The 16,109-nt window shown below is 61.5% G+C and overlaps 2 protein-coding genes and 1 non-coding gene across 3 annotated transcripts; 2 read left to right on the top strand and 1 right to left on the bottom strand.

The window, feature by feature from the left end:
* The first annotated feature begins 213 nt into the window (after positions 1 to 213).
* ZFP36 (ZFP36 ring finger protein) lies at positions 214 to 2,351 on the top strand. The gene is made up of 2 exons (XM_058529305.1): positions 214 to 317; positions 1,069 to 2,351. The coding sequence occupies exons 1-2, from the start codon at positions 294 to 296 to the stop codon at positions 2,020 to 2,022; spliced, it is 978 nt and encodes a 325-aa protein (XP_058385288.1). The 5' UTR covers positions 214 to 293; the 3' UTR covers positions 2,023 to 2,351.
* A 3,091-nt stretch (positions 2,352 to 5,442) lies between these two features.
* Positions 5,443 to 5,535, bottom strand: TRNAI-UAU (transfer RNA isoleucine (anticodon UAU)). The gene is given in 2 exon segments: positions 5,443 to 5,478; positions 5,498 to 5,535. It is a non-coding gene; the product is annotated as a tRNA-Ile (tRNA).
* Positions 5,536 to 5,843: 308 nt separating this feature from the next.
* On the top strand, positions 5,844 to 15,966 carry PLEKHG2 (pleckstrin homology and RhoGEF domain containing G2). Its single transcript, XM_058529293.1, has 19 exons — positions 5,844 to 6,715; positions 7,387 to 7,516; positions 8,329 to 8,600; positions 8,677 to 8,777; positions 9,500 to 9,566; positions 9,678 to 9,724; positions 9,950 to 10,100; positions 10,410 to 10,547; positions 10,692 to 10,892; positions 11,337 to 11,429; positions 11,521 to 11,607; positions 11,958 to 11,991; positions 12,085 to 12,186; positions 12,320 to 12,367; positions 12,445 to 12,483; positions 12,654 to 12,670; positions 12,889 to 13,065; positions 13,184 to 14,099; positions 14,178 to 15,966. The coding sequence occupies exons 2-19, from the start codon at positions 7,408 to 7,410 to the stop codon at positions 15,749 to 15,751; spliced, it is 4,173 nt and encodes a 1,390-aa protein (XP_058385276.1). The 5' UTR covers positions 5,844 to 6,715; positions 7,387 to 7,407; the 3' UTR covers positions 15,752 to 15,966.
* Positions 15,967 to 16,109: the final 143 nt, after the last annotated feature.

A 16,109-nucleotide genomic window follows, 5' to 3' on the forward strand; every position in this document is an offset into this window, starting at 1 on the left:
GGAAAACTGGGCCGACACCCCCCACCCCACGCACTCTCCACGGGGTCGCGACCGCCCGCGGGCCCGGCTCAGGCGCGTCCCCGCCAGGGGCCAGGCGGAAGGGGACCAGTCCAGGGCCGGGCGGGCAGTGCCGGGGGCGCGCGTCCGGGAAGCGCCCCTCCTGGCCCCGCCTCCAGGCCCAGGCCACGCCCCCCGGCGTCTATAAAAACCGCGGCCCCTCCAGCCCGCCGCAGCCTGGCTTCAGCGCTCCCACTTTCGGTGGACCACTCAGCCGATCGGCCATTCGCGCCGCCATGGATCTCACCGCCATCTACGAGGTGAGCCCCTTCCGACCAGCCCCCCGGGGACCGCATGCCTGACTCCCCTCTCAAACTAGGGCTCCCTAGCGCCGCGAACTCCGGCCCGGGGTCCCTGCCTCCCTTCTCGGACCAGTATGCTTCTCTGGAGGTGAAAATGGAGCCCGCGACTTTCGGGTCTCGGCCCAAACATGGGGGGCTGCCCCTTGGAGCTGGGAGGCTGGAGGACTGTTCTCAGACTCGGGCTGTCTGGGGGCGGAAATGGCCCCACACCTGGCTTACCCCTAGTAGTTGCTGAGGGCGCGGTTTTGCGCGGAGGCGTTTCTGGGGCTGGAGTCTCGGGGTGAGGGGAAGCCGACCTCTGGCTCTCCGCTCCCGGACCCAGAGGATGACTCTGGGACCTCTAAAACCGAAGAGACCCGGACTCTTGGGGTAACTCTGCTCTCCTCCTGTTGCGAAATTGGAAACCCTGTTGCACGGGGTCAGATCCCGAGAGGCCCAGAGGCTCAAACTTGGAGGACAGTGGTGTGCCCTGACTTTGGGGTCCTCTCTTGATCCAGCCGGGGGAGCTGGGCTTCCCGGGTCCCTCGGGGTAGGCTGCAGTCGCGAATAAACAGGGCTCTCCGCGATCCGGAACCCCTGGGTTTCTGCGGGCGGGTGGGGCTCAGGCCGGGAACCCACAAACCGGACTGGCAAGCTCCTAAGTGCCTGGCAGTTGGGGCGGGGCGTCACCCTGCTTTTTCGGTGTCTTAACCGATCCCTGTTCCCGCAGAGCCTCCTGTCGCTGGGCCCTGACCTGCCATCCGACCACGGAGAGACGGAGCCCAGCCCGGCATGGGCCTCTTCGGGACTCTGGAGTCTCAGCTCGTCCGACTCCGGCTCTGCCGGGGTCGCCGCCCGCCTGCCTGGCCGCTCCACCAGCCTGGTGGAGGGTCGCAGCTGTGGCTGGGTGCCCCCACCCCCGGGCTTCGCACCCCTGGCTCCCCGCCCAGGCCCCGAGCTGTCGCCCTCGCCCACCTCGCCTACTGCGACCCCCACCACCTCATCCCGCTACAAGACTGAGCTGTGTCGGACCTTCTCAGAGAGCGGGCGCTGCCGCTACGGGGCCAAGTGCCAGTTTGCCCATGGCCTGGGCGAGCTGCGCCAGGCCAGTCGCCACCCCAAATACAAGACGGAACTCTGCCACAAGTTCTACCTCCAGGGCCGCTGCCCCTACGGCTCGCGCTGCCACTTCATCCACAACCCCAGCGAGGACCTGGCCGCCCCGGGCCAACCCCATGTGCTGCGCCAGAGCATCAGCTTTTCAGGCCTGCCCTCAGGCCGCCGACCCTCGCCACCCCCAGCAGGCCTGGTGGGTCCCTCCCTGTCCTCATGCTCCTTCTCGCCTTCCAGCTCCCCACCACCACCAGCTGGGGACCTTCCACTGTCACCCTCTGCCTTCTCCGCTGCCCCTGGGACCCCTGTGGCCCGAAGGGACCCCACCCCGGCCTGTTGCCCCTCCTGCCGAAGGGCCACCCCCAGCAGCGTCTGGGGACCCTTGGGTGGCCTGGCTCGGAGCCCCTCTGCACACTCCCTGGGATCTGATCCCGACGAATATGCCAGCAGCGGCAGCAGCCTGGGGGGATCCGACTCACCCGTCTTCGAGGCCGGGGTGTTTGGGCCACCCCAGCCACCTGCAGCTCCCCGGCGACTGCCCATCTTCAATCGCATCTCTGTTTCTGAGTGACAAGTGCCTGCCCAGTACGCATCAGCTGGATTCTTAAGGGGGGCCATTTCTCTTGTGCTGTGGGCTCCACAGGGGCCCTGGGGCTGTGGGGAACTGGGGACTCTTCATCAAGTAGCCCCCCCATTTCCAAAGTGCATTAACCCACTCCCCTGACCCCACGCTGGGGCAGGTCCCCAGTGTGCAAGCTCGGTGTTCATGGTGTTGGGGGAACGAGTGTTTCCCGGATCCTTTAAAAACAAAATGTAGCAAATTAGAGGGAGGTAGTGAGCTCTCCCCCCCCTCCCCTGCCCAATGCTGTGAATAATAGCCCCCACCGCCCCCTCCCGATTTTTCCTTGACCCTGAGGTTCCAGTGTTTGGTGGTGAATGGAGCCTCCCCCGAGGGGGAATCCTGGTGCTCAAATTTCCCTCCAAAAGCAAGTAGCCAAAGCCGTTGCCAACCCCCCAGCCGTTGGGCCCCTTATTTATGACGACTTTATTTATTCTAATAGATTTTATAGTATTTATATATATTGGGTCGTCTGCTTCCCTTGTATTTTTCTTCCTCCTTTTTGTAATATTGGAAACGATTGAATAATTATTGTTATAAGTATACTATAATAATATATTAAGTAATATATTGCCAAATTTTATTTTTGTGTTTTTTGGAATTTTTAAATAAAAGGAATCTGTGTGCACACGGGAATCCTGGCTTTTCTGCGGGCCAGAGGCAGTGAGGAGGGGGGAGGGCGGTGTGAAGTTTCTAGAAGCAGGGGAGAGTCAACCCCGAGTTCCTCCGAAGCCGCCTGGAGCTGAGCCGCTCGCGGCGCTCACCTGGCAGGAAGTGACGTCACCGGGCCGGCCGTTCACCTGGGAGGACGGGGCCAGGTGAGGTCACCCGGCAGGAACCCGGAGAGCCAGTTCCCGGGGCGTGGGGGGGCGCGGGCGGTCCCCTGCCGGACTCTGTGACCCGGGCGGGCGGGGACGGGATGTTTCCGTCCCCACGGGGCCGCGGGCGGCAGGCGGGGCGGCGGGAGGACGGAATGTGCCGGGGCGCGGGCCCAGCGCGGGCGGGCGGCCGGGCCGCGGGGGGGACGGGGGGGCGGCCGGGTTCCCGGACCCGCGAGTGGGGGGCTCGGACTCCCGGAATGCTGGGGGCGGCGGCGTTACAGCCTCAGCATTCTAGAATCGCGACGTTTCGGAATCGGGGTTACTCTGGGCGACTTGGAATTCTGCCCCCTGGGGTCGGAGACGGTGTAGGACTCGCAAAGTCGTGGCCGCCTGCTTCCCGGGCCCCCGGCCCTCGGAGTTCCAGAACTTTCGCCTCCCGGGACTCGCGACGCGCGGGCTCGCGGGGCCGGGGTGCGTGGGTCGCGGCGGGCGGGGCGCGGCCCGGGGAGCCGCGTCCTCGGACCATACAAGGCAAGAGGCGGCGGGCAGCACCCCGGGCCCGGAAGCCGCCCCGCGTCAGTGCCCGGCCCCGCCCCCCGCCGCCTCCCCCTCGACCCCTCTTCTCCCCCCGCTTTTTCCTCCCCTCCCCCTCCCACTTCCCCCTCCTCTCTCCCCCGGCCTCACCCCTCCTCCTGCTGCTTCTCAGTTCCTCCTCTCCTCCCCCTCCCCCTCTCAGCTCCTCCCCTCCCCCGGCACGCCTCTCCCCTTCCCTTTTTTAATACCCTTCCCTTCCAGCCCCCCATCCGCCTGTCCCTTACCCCCTCTTTCCTTCCAGTTTCCCTTGTCCCCTCTTCCTTCCCTCTCCACCCTTTCCCGGCTCTCTGTCCCCTCAGTTCCGCCTCCCTCCCCACCCCTCTGCCCCCTCCCCCGACCCATTCCCTTTTCCCCTCCAGCCCCTTCTCCTCCCCTCCTCTTGCGTCCTTGCCCTCTCCCTCGTCCTTAGCCCTCTCCCCTTGCCCCCTGGCACGCGCTGATCTTTGATCTCTTCTTCCAGGAAACTGTCCCCCTTGGGGGAAAGGGCTCAGGTCCCCATATGTACCAGAGGGTTGAGAAAGAGAGAAACGCAGAGACCCAAAGACATGGGAGGCAGGGAGCAGAAGCAAGCCATGCAGACATTGACAAACGCTGAAAGAAGAAGAAACAGACATCTCTGGTTCTTGCCTTGGCAAAAACAAAAACCCCTCGTTTGAGAATATGGCACCTGCCACCAGCTTCCGGCGCAAACACCTGGGAGTCCCCTTGTCTCCACTCTCTCAAACCCACCTCCCAGTCCAACAGCAGTCCTGTCTGATTCACCTTCTAAAAGGATCTACAATCCACCCTCCTGTCTCTTCTGGCTGCCACCCTGGTCCTATCCAGCATCATGTCCCACCCGAACCATCATGGCAGCCCCTCCCTGGGCTCCCAGCTCAGGTCCCTGCCCTCAGTCTCTCCCCACTCCCTCACCAGACAACCAGAGGGAACCTGTCATGACACCTGAGTCAGACCACATAACAGCCAAAGTCCTAAGTCCTCACAGCCTACAGGGACTGGCTCTAATCTTTGGTCACTCTTGCCCTCGTCACACTGGCTTCCTATCCACTTCACCAATACATCTGACATGCTTCAGCCACAAGGCTTTTGCACTGGCTGTTTCCTCTGCCTGGAATGCTCCCCCAGGTAGCCCCATAGCTCACTCCCCTCCTTCAGGTCTCTCCAATGTGTCCTGAGTGAGATGGTCCCTGACTACTCTTATTGCAACCCACACCCCACCTCCCACTCTCCCATCCTCTCCACGGTGCTATATTTTTTCCATGACGTTTATCACCACCTAACATATAAAATGTAGTTAGTTCTTACGTTTATAGCAGTCTGCCTCCCCTCACTAGGATGTCACGTCATCAGGGGCAGAGAATTTGTCTTGTTCACTGCTGTATCATCCACCAGTCACATAGTGGATGTTCAGTAAACAAATTGATTCAGAAACGGAAAGAGAAAGTTAAAATTCCAAGACACAAGAAAAAAAAAAAGAAATTAGTAACTATGTGAGGTGATTGATGTTGATATTAACTAAACTTATTGTGATAATCATTTCACAATTTATACATGTATCAAATCATTATGTTGTACACCTTGGATTAATACAATGTTCTATGGCAATTATATCTCAATGAAACTGGAAGAAAAATCCAAGACAGAGAAAGAGGCAGTGCCATACCGTTTGCGGAGGATCCACAACCTGACACATCTACAGAAGTCTTCAACTGAGATTTGTAGACCCAATTGAATGCCCAGGCATCTGAGAGGCGATACCACCCTCTGGCGGCCAGAATAAAAACGGCACCTCCCCATAACAGAACACTCGCTCTCTAACCGACCGTCGCCAGAGTCCCGGGAGCCTTGACAGCTCGAAAATTCCCGAGATCGGAATGTTCATTTCTCTAAGTGATGTATGTTTGGGTTGATTTATAAGATGCATAAATTTATAAAAGCTGATAAGAAAAAACTAAAGTGCTCCAGGTGAGGATCGAACTCACAACCTCGGCATTGCTCCGCTCGCACTGTCATATAAGTACCGCGCGCTAACCGATTGCGCCACTGGAGCTCCGGCCGCACCCTTGCGCCGCCGGGTCCTTCAGTCATTCTCGGCCACGCGATCTCGTCGGACAGCTCCCGCCTTGTACTGCATATGCAAATAGGAACCTTTTGGTTGGCCAATAGGAGAAAGCGCGTTACCAGTTCCGGATTCTCACGCCTCCAAAGCCCTTGCTGTAAAAGGGAAAAGTCGGCGAGGCGTGTGGAATGTGGGGGTGTGGCCTGTCTGGGACTCGCCTTCTTATGAATATTCATAATCCGGGGTGAGGGGGGAGGGTCTTAACCCTTCGCTGGCCGGGGGCCGGAAGGCGGCCCCTCCCCCCGCGGGCGGGAACAGGATATGAGCATGGGCGGCTGGGGGGAGGGGAAGCCCCAGGCGACCGCCCCCCGCCCCACAGCTGGGACCGGACTCTCCCGCCACCCCATGTGGCGCCACCGCCGCCGCCGGAGCACCGTGCTACCCATCCCGGAGCCTGAGGGGTCCAGAGTCGCGGACTCCGGCATCCCGAATCTTTGCACCGCGTCCTGAGAGACCCTGAAGCCCAGGCCCCCGCGGCCAGGCTGGAGGACCCCAAACATCCAGGTGCCCAGCGCCCCCTCCTGGAGGAGCCGGGAGTCCAGGACATCAGCCGTGCGCGACCCTGGAGGCCGAGCTTCCTGGCCCCTAGTCTGAAGAACTTATGATCCCAGACCGGACATTCCCTCCAGGGTTCCCAGAAATCCGAGCCCAGGACTCCCGGGGGTTGGAGGAACTTAGGATACGGACTCCGAGCCAGTCTGTTCTGGGCTGAAGCGCCCACTACTTCAAGGGGACCCAGGAATTTGGGACTCCCCGGCGCTCCCGTCTGGAGGTGATTTAATCCTTGCTCCTAGAGTTAGGGGAACTCAGGAATCCGGGCCCCCCACGGCCCCATCTAGAAGACTCAGGAATTTGGGTCCCCGGCACCCCCATCTGAGACTCAAGAGTCGAGGCTCGCAGCATCCCCCATTTAGAGAACCAAGAAATTCGGACCGCTGCACCCCATTCTCTGGGAGACCCCGGATTCTGACTCCCGGAGCCTGAGAGCCCGAAGTTCACGCCCCTGACTTGCAGAGACCCAGGGGTCCCGGCTCGGCGCCTCCCCGGAGACCGTGCTAGAGTCGAATAGGAACCGGGTGGCCTCGGTTCGGGGCTGGAGACTCCCCGGGAGGTGAGGGGGGAGGCGAGGGGCCCCGACGGGCTGGGGGAGGGGGCGGCGCCGCTGCCGCTGAACAATGAGGGGGCGTGCCGGCGGGGGGCGAGCGGAGGCGCCGGCGGGAGTTGGGGGCCGGCGGGGTGTGGGGAGGCGCTGGGGACCCGGGCTGCGGCCGTGGGGGCGGTGGGGGCGGTGAGCGGATCGCGGAGGGACTGGCCGAAGGGAAGTCGAGGGCGCAGGGCCAGTGCCCCAAGTCGCAGCCCTCGGCGGGGGAGGGAGCCGTCTGCAGGACCCTGGCATCCGGTCCCCCAGCCTCCTCCGCCCTCCCCTGGGACCCCGCGGCCTCCCGCCCACGGCTTTTCCCAGCCCTGCCCCTCGCCTTCGGCTCCAGCCAGAGCCCGAACGTTCCCAGGATCCCTGAGCCTCCGGCCCCAGACAGACCAGACTCAGCTTCGCGACTCTTGCTCTCTTGGCTCTTCTTTGTCTCAACCTCTCCATCTTTTTCTGTGTTATCTCGGCTTGATCCTCTCTTTCTGTCACTTTGCCTCTGTCTTCCTAATTGGTTACTCCTCGGGGCCCCTCCCCGGGTTTAGACCACACTCCTAATCCTCAGCGCCCCATCTGGGAGTGTGGGCGGCAGGGAGGCCTATGGGGGCCTGATACCCAAGAGGGGGGTCTCTCTGCAGACGCCGCTGAGCCGCTCAGCCATGCCCGAGGGAGCCCGTGGACTGAGCCTGGCCAAACACAGCCCTAGCCTTGGCGGTGGCCGCAGAGGTGAAGTGTGTGACTGTGCAACTGTGTGTGACACTCGGACAGGTGAGTGTGCAAGGGGGGGAGCGGAGCTTGCTGGGCATTCAGTCTTTCATTCAAGACACTGCAGTCCTCTGTGGCTGGCCCAGGGCTGGGCAATGCCAGCAACACAGGGTGACCAAGACAGCCCCAGCCCTGCCTGCCAGAACTCCAGGTCTGGTGGGGGAGACGGACCCATGCACAGATGGTGACAGTCCAGAAGAGAAAGCCCAGGGTAGTGTGGTCAGGGCTGGGATGAAGCCCAGGGGGCTGTGGGAGCCCAGTCTGGGAGGTCAGGGGAGGCCTCCTGGAGGAGGGCGCATTTAAAGTGAGAATTCAAAGATTAGGAGGAATGAGTTGGGAAAGGCAAGGAAAAGTATTCCACGCTGAGGGAACAGTATGTGCAAAGGCTCAGAGGTCAGAGGAGGATGCTTATTAAAGTAACTGAAAGAAGCTGAGTGTGAATGGAGTGTAAGAAGTGGTGTGGCTGTGGGAAAAGAACAGACTGGAAAGGTCTCTAATGGTCACCTTGCACAGGGCACTGTGGATCTGAGTTTGGACTTCATCTTGAGGGCACAAAGGGGTTAAACTCTTGGGAGTGGCAGGGTCAGAGGGGCAAGTTAATAAAGATCTCCCAGGCTGACACACAGAGGTGGATTAGGAGTAGAGGACCAAAGCCTAGAGAGGACCCTGATAGGAGAGGACAGGACTGGACCGATACAGCGCACTGGGGAGAGGAGAAGGGGGCCCCTGGGAAAGATGTTGACCGGGTGTAGGTGAATGTGGGGCTGAGAGCACTCAGTTGGGGAGATACCTGACCTCCTGCTCTGTCCCCCCAGGAGCTCCCGTGACCCCTGCCATGGCCTCCCCCCGAGGTTCTGGGAGCTCTACATCCCTGAGCACAGTGGGCTCCGAGGGGGACCCGGCCCCGGGGCCTGCCCCAGCCTGTTCAGCCTCCAGGCCGGAGCCCCTTCCAGGGCCCCCTATCAGTCTGCATCTGTCACCCGTGGGGACCCCGAGTTCAGCAAAACCCTCGAGGCTGGAGCGTGTGGCCCGTGAGATCGTGGAGACGGAGCGGGCCTACGTCCGGGACCTCCGCAGCATCGTCGAGGTGAGGCTGGCGGGCACCCAAGCACGGTGGGGACCCAGGCCAGCCCCTCCGCTCTGTAACCCAGTCATCCCCACAGGACTACCTGGGCCCTCTGCTGGATGGCGGGGTCCTGGGGCTGAGCTCGGAGCAGGTGGGCACGCTGTTTGCCAACATCGAGGACATCTACGAGTTCAGCAGGTCAGGAGCGGGTAGGATAGGCTGGGGTGCTGGCCGGTGGGGTTCTGGGAGGCAGGCTATGTCCTAACCCAACCTTGGAGCCCCATAGTGACTTGTCTAGGCTGGTACGTGGAGTCTGGGGACAGTGGGCAGGGATCTTGATGGGGAGCCAGGACCCCGAGTTGTGGAGGAGCCAGGTGGACAGGCACCTGAGGACCTGGCTCAGGTCCAGGTATTGGGACGGATCCAGGCACTGGGATGGGTCTCAGCGCTGTGTCAGGCCTGGGGTCACGATGGCTCTTGTGGGGCCTGAAGATCATGACGGCCCCAGACAAACAGGATGCTTGGCCACCGGTGAGGAGCATGCTCCAGTCCAGGGATCATGACACCTCTGAGTGTCTTGACGAGATCTTAAGATTGCTGCAGGAGATCTGAGAGTCGTCACAAGATCTCGGGGTCACAGCCCTGAGGATCATGACAGCCCTCTCTCTGGGTCGTGACATGAGACCCCCAGGCTCAGAGCAGCTGTGAGAAGATTTCAGGCTGAGGAGCGAGACGCTGTCCAAGGAGAAAGTCTGATCAGGTTGCAGTCTCCCATGTAGCGATCAGAGGACCCTTCCTCTGGACGTGACGTCCCCTTGAGAGGTCCTGGCAGCCACCAAGCCCCCAGCCTCTTGGAGTCCTGCCATGGGGGGACGGGCTGTGGGACAGGGTGGCCCTCACCCTTCCTGTCTCCCCCGTAGCGAGCTCCTGGAGGACCTGGAGGGCAGCAGCAGTGCAGGGGGCATAGCTGAGTGCTTCGTGCAGAGGGTGAGTCGAGGGTGGGGGCTCTCAGTCTGGGCTGGGGCCTGTGTAAGCCGGGAGCAGGCCTGGGCGGGGCTGGAGGACTGGAGGTCTCCCTGACTCCCGTGTCGCCCGCAGAGCGAGGATTTTGACATCTACACGTTGTACTGCATGAACTACCCGAGGTGAGGGGCGAGGAGCCCCTGCCGGCCCCCGGGCCGTGCCCACCACTGATGTGCCAGCCAACCTCCCTCCTCCCCACCCGTCCAGCTCCACCCCTGCCAGACCGCGACAGTAACTGACCTCTCCGTAACCCACCCTGACCCCTGCCAGCCCCCGTCTCTGAGCCCCGGCCCCTCCCAGCCCTCCCACCGGCGCTGCCAGCCCCCTGACCTGTGCTGTGCCCACAGCTCCCTGGCCCTGCTCCGGGAGCTGTCGCTGTCTCCACCGGCAGCCCTGTGGCTGCAGGAGCGCCAGGCCCAGCTGCAGCACTCGCTGCCCCTGCAGAGTTTCCTGCTGAAGCCCGTTCAGCGCATCCTCAAGTACCACCTGCTCCTGCAGGTCCGCGGTGGCCCTGGGGCTGCTTGGGGAGCGGCGGGGTCCTCCTGTCCATGGACCGCCTGGAGGGTGGATCCAGGACAAGCTGGGCAAGGCCTGGAGAGGCGTCCAGGCCCTAGAGGCTGGGCCAGCACTCGGGGTGGGATCTTGCTGGCAGTGGGGACAGGCACCCACTGATTCCACTTTCTGTCTCTGCCTGTGTCTCTCTACCTCGGGTCTCCATCTCTGCCTCTGCCTTTATGTATTTCCCTGTCTCTTCCCATCTTCATCCTTTCTCCTTCTGTTCCTCGTCCCCTCCTGGCTGCCCGGCAGGAGCTAGGGAAGCACTGGGCGGAGGGGCCGGGCGCCGGGGGCCGCGAGACGGTGGAGGAGGCTATCGTGTCCATGACAGCGGTCGCCTGGTACATCAACGACATGAAGCGCAAGCAGGAGCACGCCGCGCGCCTCCAGGTGACCCCAGGGCGGCACGCGGGCCTCCGGGGAGGGTGGTCGGCGCTTCAGAGGCGGCCTCGGAGGGTGGGCTCGGGCAGCACGGCCCGTCGGCTAACCTGCGTCCTGGCGTGTGTGTGCCGCCCACCGGTGGGGTCCCCGCAGGAAGTGCAGCGGCGGCTGGGCGGCTGGACCGGCCCGGAGCTCAGTGCTTTCGGGGAGCTGGTGCTGGAGGGCGCATTCCGAGGGGGCGGAGGAGGCGGCCCCCGACTCCGAGGGGGCGAGCGGCTGCTCTTTCTCTTCTCGCGGATGCTGCTCGTGGCCAAGCGCCGGGGGCCGGAGTACACCTACAAGGGCCACATCTTCGTGAGTCCGGGGATGGGGGCACGGCCAGAGTGTTACCTGTGAGGTATATTCTATATGCCTGTACCTGTGCACCCACAGGGGTGGCTGGGTGCTGGGTGTGCAAGGAGGGGCAACCCCGCTTAAGATGGCCACGTCTTCTTGAGTCTGAGGATGGGAGCAAGGTTTAATGAGGAGGGGTGAGGCCAGCAGGATGCAGAGGTGAGGGCCTGGAGGGCAAGCATCTTCATGGGGGGAGCACATCTTCTTGATCCAGATGAAGGTGAGGAGGGGCTGGCGAGGGAGAGCAGAGCCCAGCCTGGTGGCGCGAGTCCACAGGGGGAAAGGGGACCCACCATACAGCCTGATGGGGCACATCTGTCTGGCGGGGGGACCCAGACACACACACGGGACACGTGGCTGAGTCTGAGGGCTCTGAGCGTGCCGCCCCTCTGCCCCCTCACCCAGTGCTGCAACCTGAGCGTGAGCGAGAGTCCTCGGGACCCTCTGGGGTTCAAGGTGTCCGACCTGACCATTCCCAAACACAGGCACCTGCTCCAGGTGAGCACAGGGTGGGGCAGGGCGGCCAGGGTCCCCCCAGCCCCTAGACCTCACCCCTGGCTCCCAACTCCACCCCTCCCCCCAACCCCAGGCCAAGAACCAAGAAGAGAAGAGGTTGTGGATCCACTGTCTCCAGCGCCTCTTCTTTGAGAACCACCCTGCCTCCATCCCGGCCAAGGTACGGCCGGGCGCCCTCAGAGTGCTGGAGAGACCCCCCTTAGTACTGAAGACCCTGAGTGCAGGGGGACTCGCTTAGGACGTGAGAGTTAAATTGCAGAGTTAGGCTGCCTGGGTTTGAATCCCGGCTCCTCCACATCCCTGCTTTGTGACTTTGGGCAAGTAACTTAACCTCTCTGGCCTCAGTTTCCTCACCTGGAGGAGTAATACCACCGACCTCACAGGGTTGTGGTGAGAATTAACTGTCATCAGTCATGTCACGTGCCTGCCACATAGCAGCAGCTGTCAATGGGACTCTGACTGGGGTGCTCAGAGATCAGCCTCCTCAACCCTCATCATTGTCTCTTTCAGGCAAAACAAGTTCTCCTTGAAAACAGCCTGCACTGTGAGTTGGGGCCTTGGGTTGGGAGGATGTGGAAGTAAGAGGAATTACTTTCAAGAAAAAGTAGATTATTAGCCCCCACATCTCTCCCCACAGGTGCTCCTAAAAGTAAACCTGTCCCAGAGCCCCTGACACCCCCACTTGGATCTCCCCGACCTCGCGATGCTAGAAATTTCACTCCTGGACGAAGGAACACAGGTAAAGGAGATGGAACCATGAGCCCCACCCCTCCACTTCTCCCCCAGGACTCAGGGATTATTCTCCCGGCTCCCTGCTCCCCCAGGAGCCTGGAGCTGGGCGCATAACAGGGTCTGATCTGCCTCTCCCACAGCTCCGTCTCCAGGACCCCCCCCCACCCGCCGTGGCCGCAGACAGTCTGGTGAGCACCCAGCACTTCAAAGTGAACGAGGGGTGGGAGTGGGAGCTGGGCCTCTGACATCACTGTCCTCCCCCCAGAGCCAGTGAAGGACCCTTATGTCATGTTTCAACAGAATGGTAAGTGACTGCCCCAGCCCAGCTTGGTCCATCCCTGTCTGTCTGTCTGTCTCTCCCCGTGGGTGCCCAGTGTTCCTCAGGGAGGGGCGATGGGGCAGCTCATCAGTTAGAAGGAGTAACACTTGTTCCTACATCTCACTCCTGTCTCTTCCTCATCTCTGCATCCCCAGCTAAGCCGAGACTCAAGGTAAGAAATATCCTGGGACAGGGGCTGGGGACCCAGGCTCCTGGGGCTGATAGAGGAGGAAGCTTGAGTTCCAGCATCCTGGGTCTGAATGAGAACGGGCTGGAGGTTGGATTCCTCCATCTGAGGGAGGAAGGGGCTGGGGTGCAGACTCCTGCATCTGGGAGAAGAGGGGGCTGGGGGCACTCGGCTCTTGCCCTCCATCCTTTCCTTCCTCACAGCATGCTGGCAGTGAGGGGGAGCTCTACCCGCCCTTAGAGCCTCAGCCACCAGTTCCAGCTTCTGGACCCCCTGAGGACCTGGAGGACACTGGACCCCCCACATTGGACCCATCTGGGACCTCAATCACTGAAGAAATCCTGGAATTGCTGAACCAAAGAGGCCTCCGGGATCCGGGGGTGAGCCGGGCATCCATCACCGTGTCCTCGGGGCTCTCGGCTTGGGCAGGCACAGACTGGGGGTCAGGGGGCCAACCCACCCTGAGACCTCTGGCCTCTTCCCTGGTGCCCACTACAGCCATCCCCCCACGACATTCCCGAGTTCCCCGGAGACTCCCAGGTGCCGAGCGACAGCGAAAGCCTCACATTCCAAGCCCTGCCCAGCCGGGACTCTTCAGAAGAGGAGGAGGAGGAAGAGCTGGAGATGGGCGAACGGGGACCTTCCCCGCTCCACGTCCTAGAAGGGCTCGAAAGTTCCAGTGCGGCTGAAATTCCCGACATTCCCTGCCTTCCCCAAAATCCTGACGTTCCCAACCTCCCTGAAATTCCCGGCCTCTCTGAAATTCCCATAATTCCCCGCCTTCCCAGTCTCTCTGACATCTCCAGTGTTTTTGAAATGCCCTGCCTTCCAGCCATACCCAGCGTCCCTGACATTCCGCGTCTTCCCGACGCTCCCACCCTTCCCTGTGACTCCTGGCTGCAGGGACCTCTGCGGGAGCCGGCTAAGGCTCTAGCCACCAGGAGAGAACTGTTCCCTGGGAGCAGTTCTGGAAAACTGGGAGAGCCCTCTTCAGGATGCAGGGCAGGTCAAGAGAAGGATGAAGAAGGGGTATCATTCCCAGCTTTCCAGCCCCAGGACATCCCCCAAGATCAGGGATTCCCAGATGAGCTGGAATTTCGCTCTTGCTCAGAAATCCGGAGCGCCTGGCGGGCCCTGGAGCAGGGGCAGCTGGCCCGGCCGGGCTTCCCAGAGCCGTTGCTGATCCTAGAAGATTCGGATCTGGGTGGAGGCAGCAGCAGTGGGAAGGCAGCAGCCCCGAGTTCGGAGAGGGCCGCGTCCCGCGTGCGTGAGTTGGCCCGGCTTTACAGCGAGCGGGTCCAGCAGATGCAGCGGGCTGAGACCCGCGCGTCGGCCAATGCCCCCCGCCGCCGCCCGCGGGCTCTGGCGCAGCCGCAGCTGTCCCCCTGCCTGCCCCAAGAGCAGGCCGAGCCAGGTGAGGTCTGGGTATGTGGTCGGCAGAGTGGCCCGCGCTGGGGCATCAGGCCTGACGTGCTCCTCTCTTTGCATACAGGGCCTCTGCCTGCCTTTGGACACATGCTGGTATGTGAGCTGGCCTTCCCGCTGACCTGTGCCCAGGAGTCTGTCTCCTTGGGCCCTGCTGCCCGGGTTCAAGCTGCCACACCTTTGTCTAAGCAGGAAAGCTGTCTGGGTGGCCAGAGTCTAAATGTTTCAAATTTGCCTGAGCAAGACCGTCTGGGCATCCAGGTTGCAGCTGCTACCCCTTTGCCTGAGCAAGGAGGCCTTGGGAATATCCAGAGTCCAGCCACCACACCTCTACCCAAGCAGGAAGGCCCCCTAAACGTCCAGGTTCCAGCTGTTACAACTCTGCCTGATCAAGAAGGCCCCCAAGAAATTCCAGTTCCAGTGACCACTCCTTTGCCTGAGCACAGAGGCCCCGTGGAGTCACAGGTTCCCTCTACTGCCCCTTTTCCTGAGCAAGGACACCACGTGGACATCCAAGTTCCAACCGCCCCAGCTTTGCCCGAGCAGGGAAGTGGTTCTCATGTCATGGTTTTAGCCACCACTCCTGTGCCCAAGCAAGAAGGCCACCTAGACAGCCAGAGCCCACCCAGCACGCCATTAACTAAGCAAGGAGGTTCCGGGGATGTTCACTGCCCGGCCGCTGCCTGCGACCAAGCTGTCAGCCCTTTGCTTGGGCACGGAAGCAGCCTGGACCATCAGATCCTAGCCGATACCCCACTGCCCTTGCAGCGTGACCGTCCAGACATTCAGGTTCCGGGTTCCTCACCTTTGCCTGCACATGGAGGCCACCTAGACCGTCAGATCCCAGGCAGTGGTGCTCCATCGTCTTTGCCCCAGGACCTCCCGGACATTCAGGTTCCAGCTGCCACACCTTTGCCCCAGCCACAAGGCCTCGCGGATACCCGGATCCAAGCCCTCCCACCTTTGCCCAACCAAGGAGGCCTCCCAGACACCCAGGGTCCAGCTGCTGCATCGTCGCTTCAGGAGCAAAGGCTCACAGACCTCCAGGTGCAAAGGTTGACCCTGCTGTTGGAGCAGAAGAGCTTCACTAACGTTCACGTTCCAGCTGCCACACCTGTGCCTGAGCAAGGAGGCTCTCGGGACATTCAGGGCCTGTTACCCACCCCAGTTCAGACCACCAGGGTTTTGTCCAAACCAGGAGGCCACTCGGTCTCTCATGTCACCAGGTCAGAGTCTTCAGACTTGACCCCACCCCATAGTCCCCCACCCCCAACCCGTCAGCTGCTGGGCCCCAACGCAGCTGCCCTCTCAAGGTACCTGGCAGCCTCATACATCAGCCAGAGCCTGGCTCGGCGTCAAGGGCCTGGGGGAGATGCCCCCCTAGCCTCTGGGGGTCCCTGGTCCTCCTCTGCCCCCACATCACGGGCACCTTCACCGCCACCCCAACCCCAACCCCCACCACCCCCCGCCAGGAGGCTCAGCTATGCTACCACGGTCAACATCCATGTCGGGGGCGGCGGGCGGCTGCGGCCAGCCAAGGCCCAGGTCAGGTTGAACCACCCTGCCCTCTTGGCCCCCACACAGGAATCTGTGGCCCTTCGCAGGGCCCAGGGGGCTCCTGATGCCCCTTTCCACATGTGAGCCAGGATGTCGGGCTTCTTGAAAAGCAAAGACTTCAGCCAGATGCTACAGACACTCAGAACTTCACCCAGAAGTCCAGACACTGAACACAGGTCTAAAGATTGCTGCAGCTTTCCAGCTCCTGGGAAATGGTCCTTATTACTTATCTTGATTAACTCACCAGCGATCGGGAAGGGGATGTCATTAATATTTTGTTAATTAATATTATGAAATTATGTATCTTTTCCTATTCTGGAAGCATTGGGGGATCACAGAAGATCTGTGGGATCTTCTGTGGGATCTGTGGGAAGGTCTGACAGCATGAATCAGTGGTTCTGAAGATTTGGGGAATCTCAAACTCCTTTGAGAATTACTAGAA

The sequence above is a fragment of the Diceros bicornis genome, chromosome 34 (genome assembly GCF_020826845.1).
Source record: "Diceros bicornis minor isolate mBicDic1 chromosome 34, mDicBic1.mat.cur, whole genome shotgun sequence".
In the NCBI taxonomy this organism is placed as follows: domain Eukaryota; kingdom Metazoa; phylum Chordata; class Mammalia; order Perissodactyla; family Rhinocerotidae; genus Diceros; species Diceros bicornis.

Bases quoted from the DNA above. Each gene is read 5' to 3' on its own strand.
- ZFP36 (XM_058529305.1), top strand. From the start codon at position 294: ATGGATCTCACCGCCATCTACGAG. The intron at 318-1,068 runs GTGAGCCCCTTC...CTGTTCCCGCAG, and splicing joins ATCTCACCGCCATCTACGAG to AGCCTCCTGTCGCTGGGCCC.
- PLEKHG2 (XM_058529293.1), top strand. From the start codon at position 7,408: ATGCCCGAGGGAGCCCGTGGACTGAGCCTGGCCAAACACAGCCCTAGC. The intron at 12,187-12,319 runs GTAAAGGAGATG...CCTCTCCCACAG, and splicing joins TCCTGGACGAAGGAACACAG to CTCCGTCTCCAGGACCCCCC. The intron at 12,368-12,444 runs GTGAGCACCCAG...TCCTCCCCCCAG, and splicing joins CCGTGGCCGCAGACAGTCTG to AGCCAGTGAAGGACCCTTAT.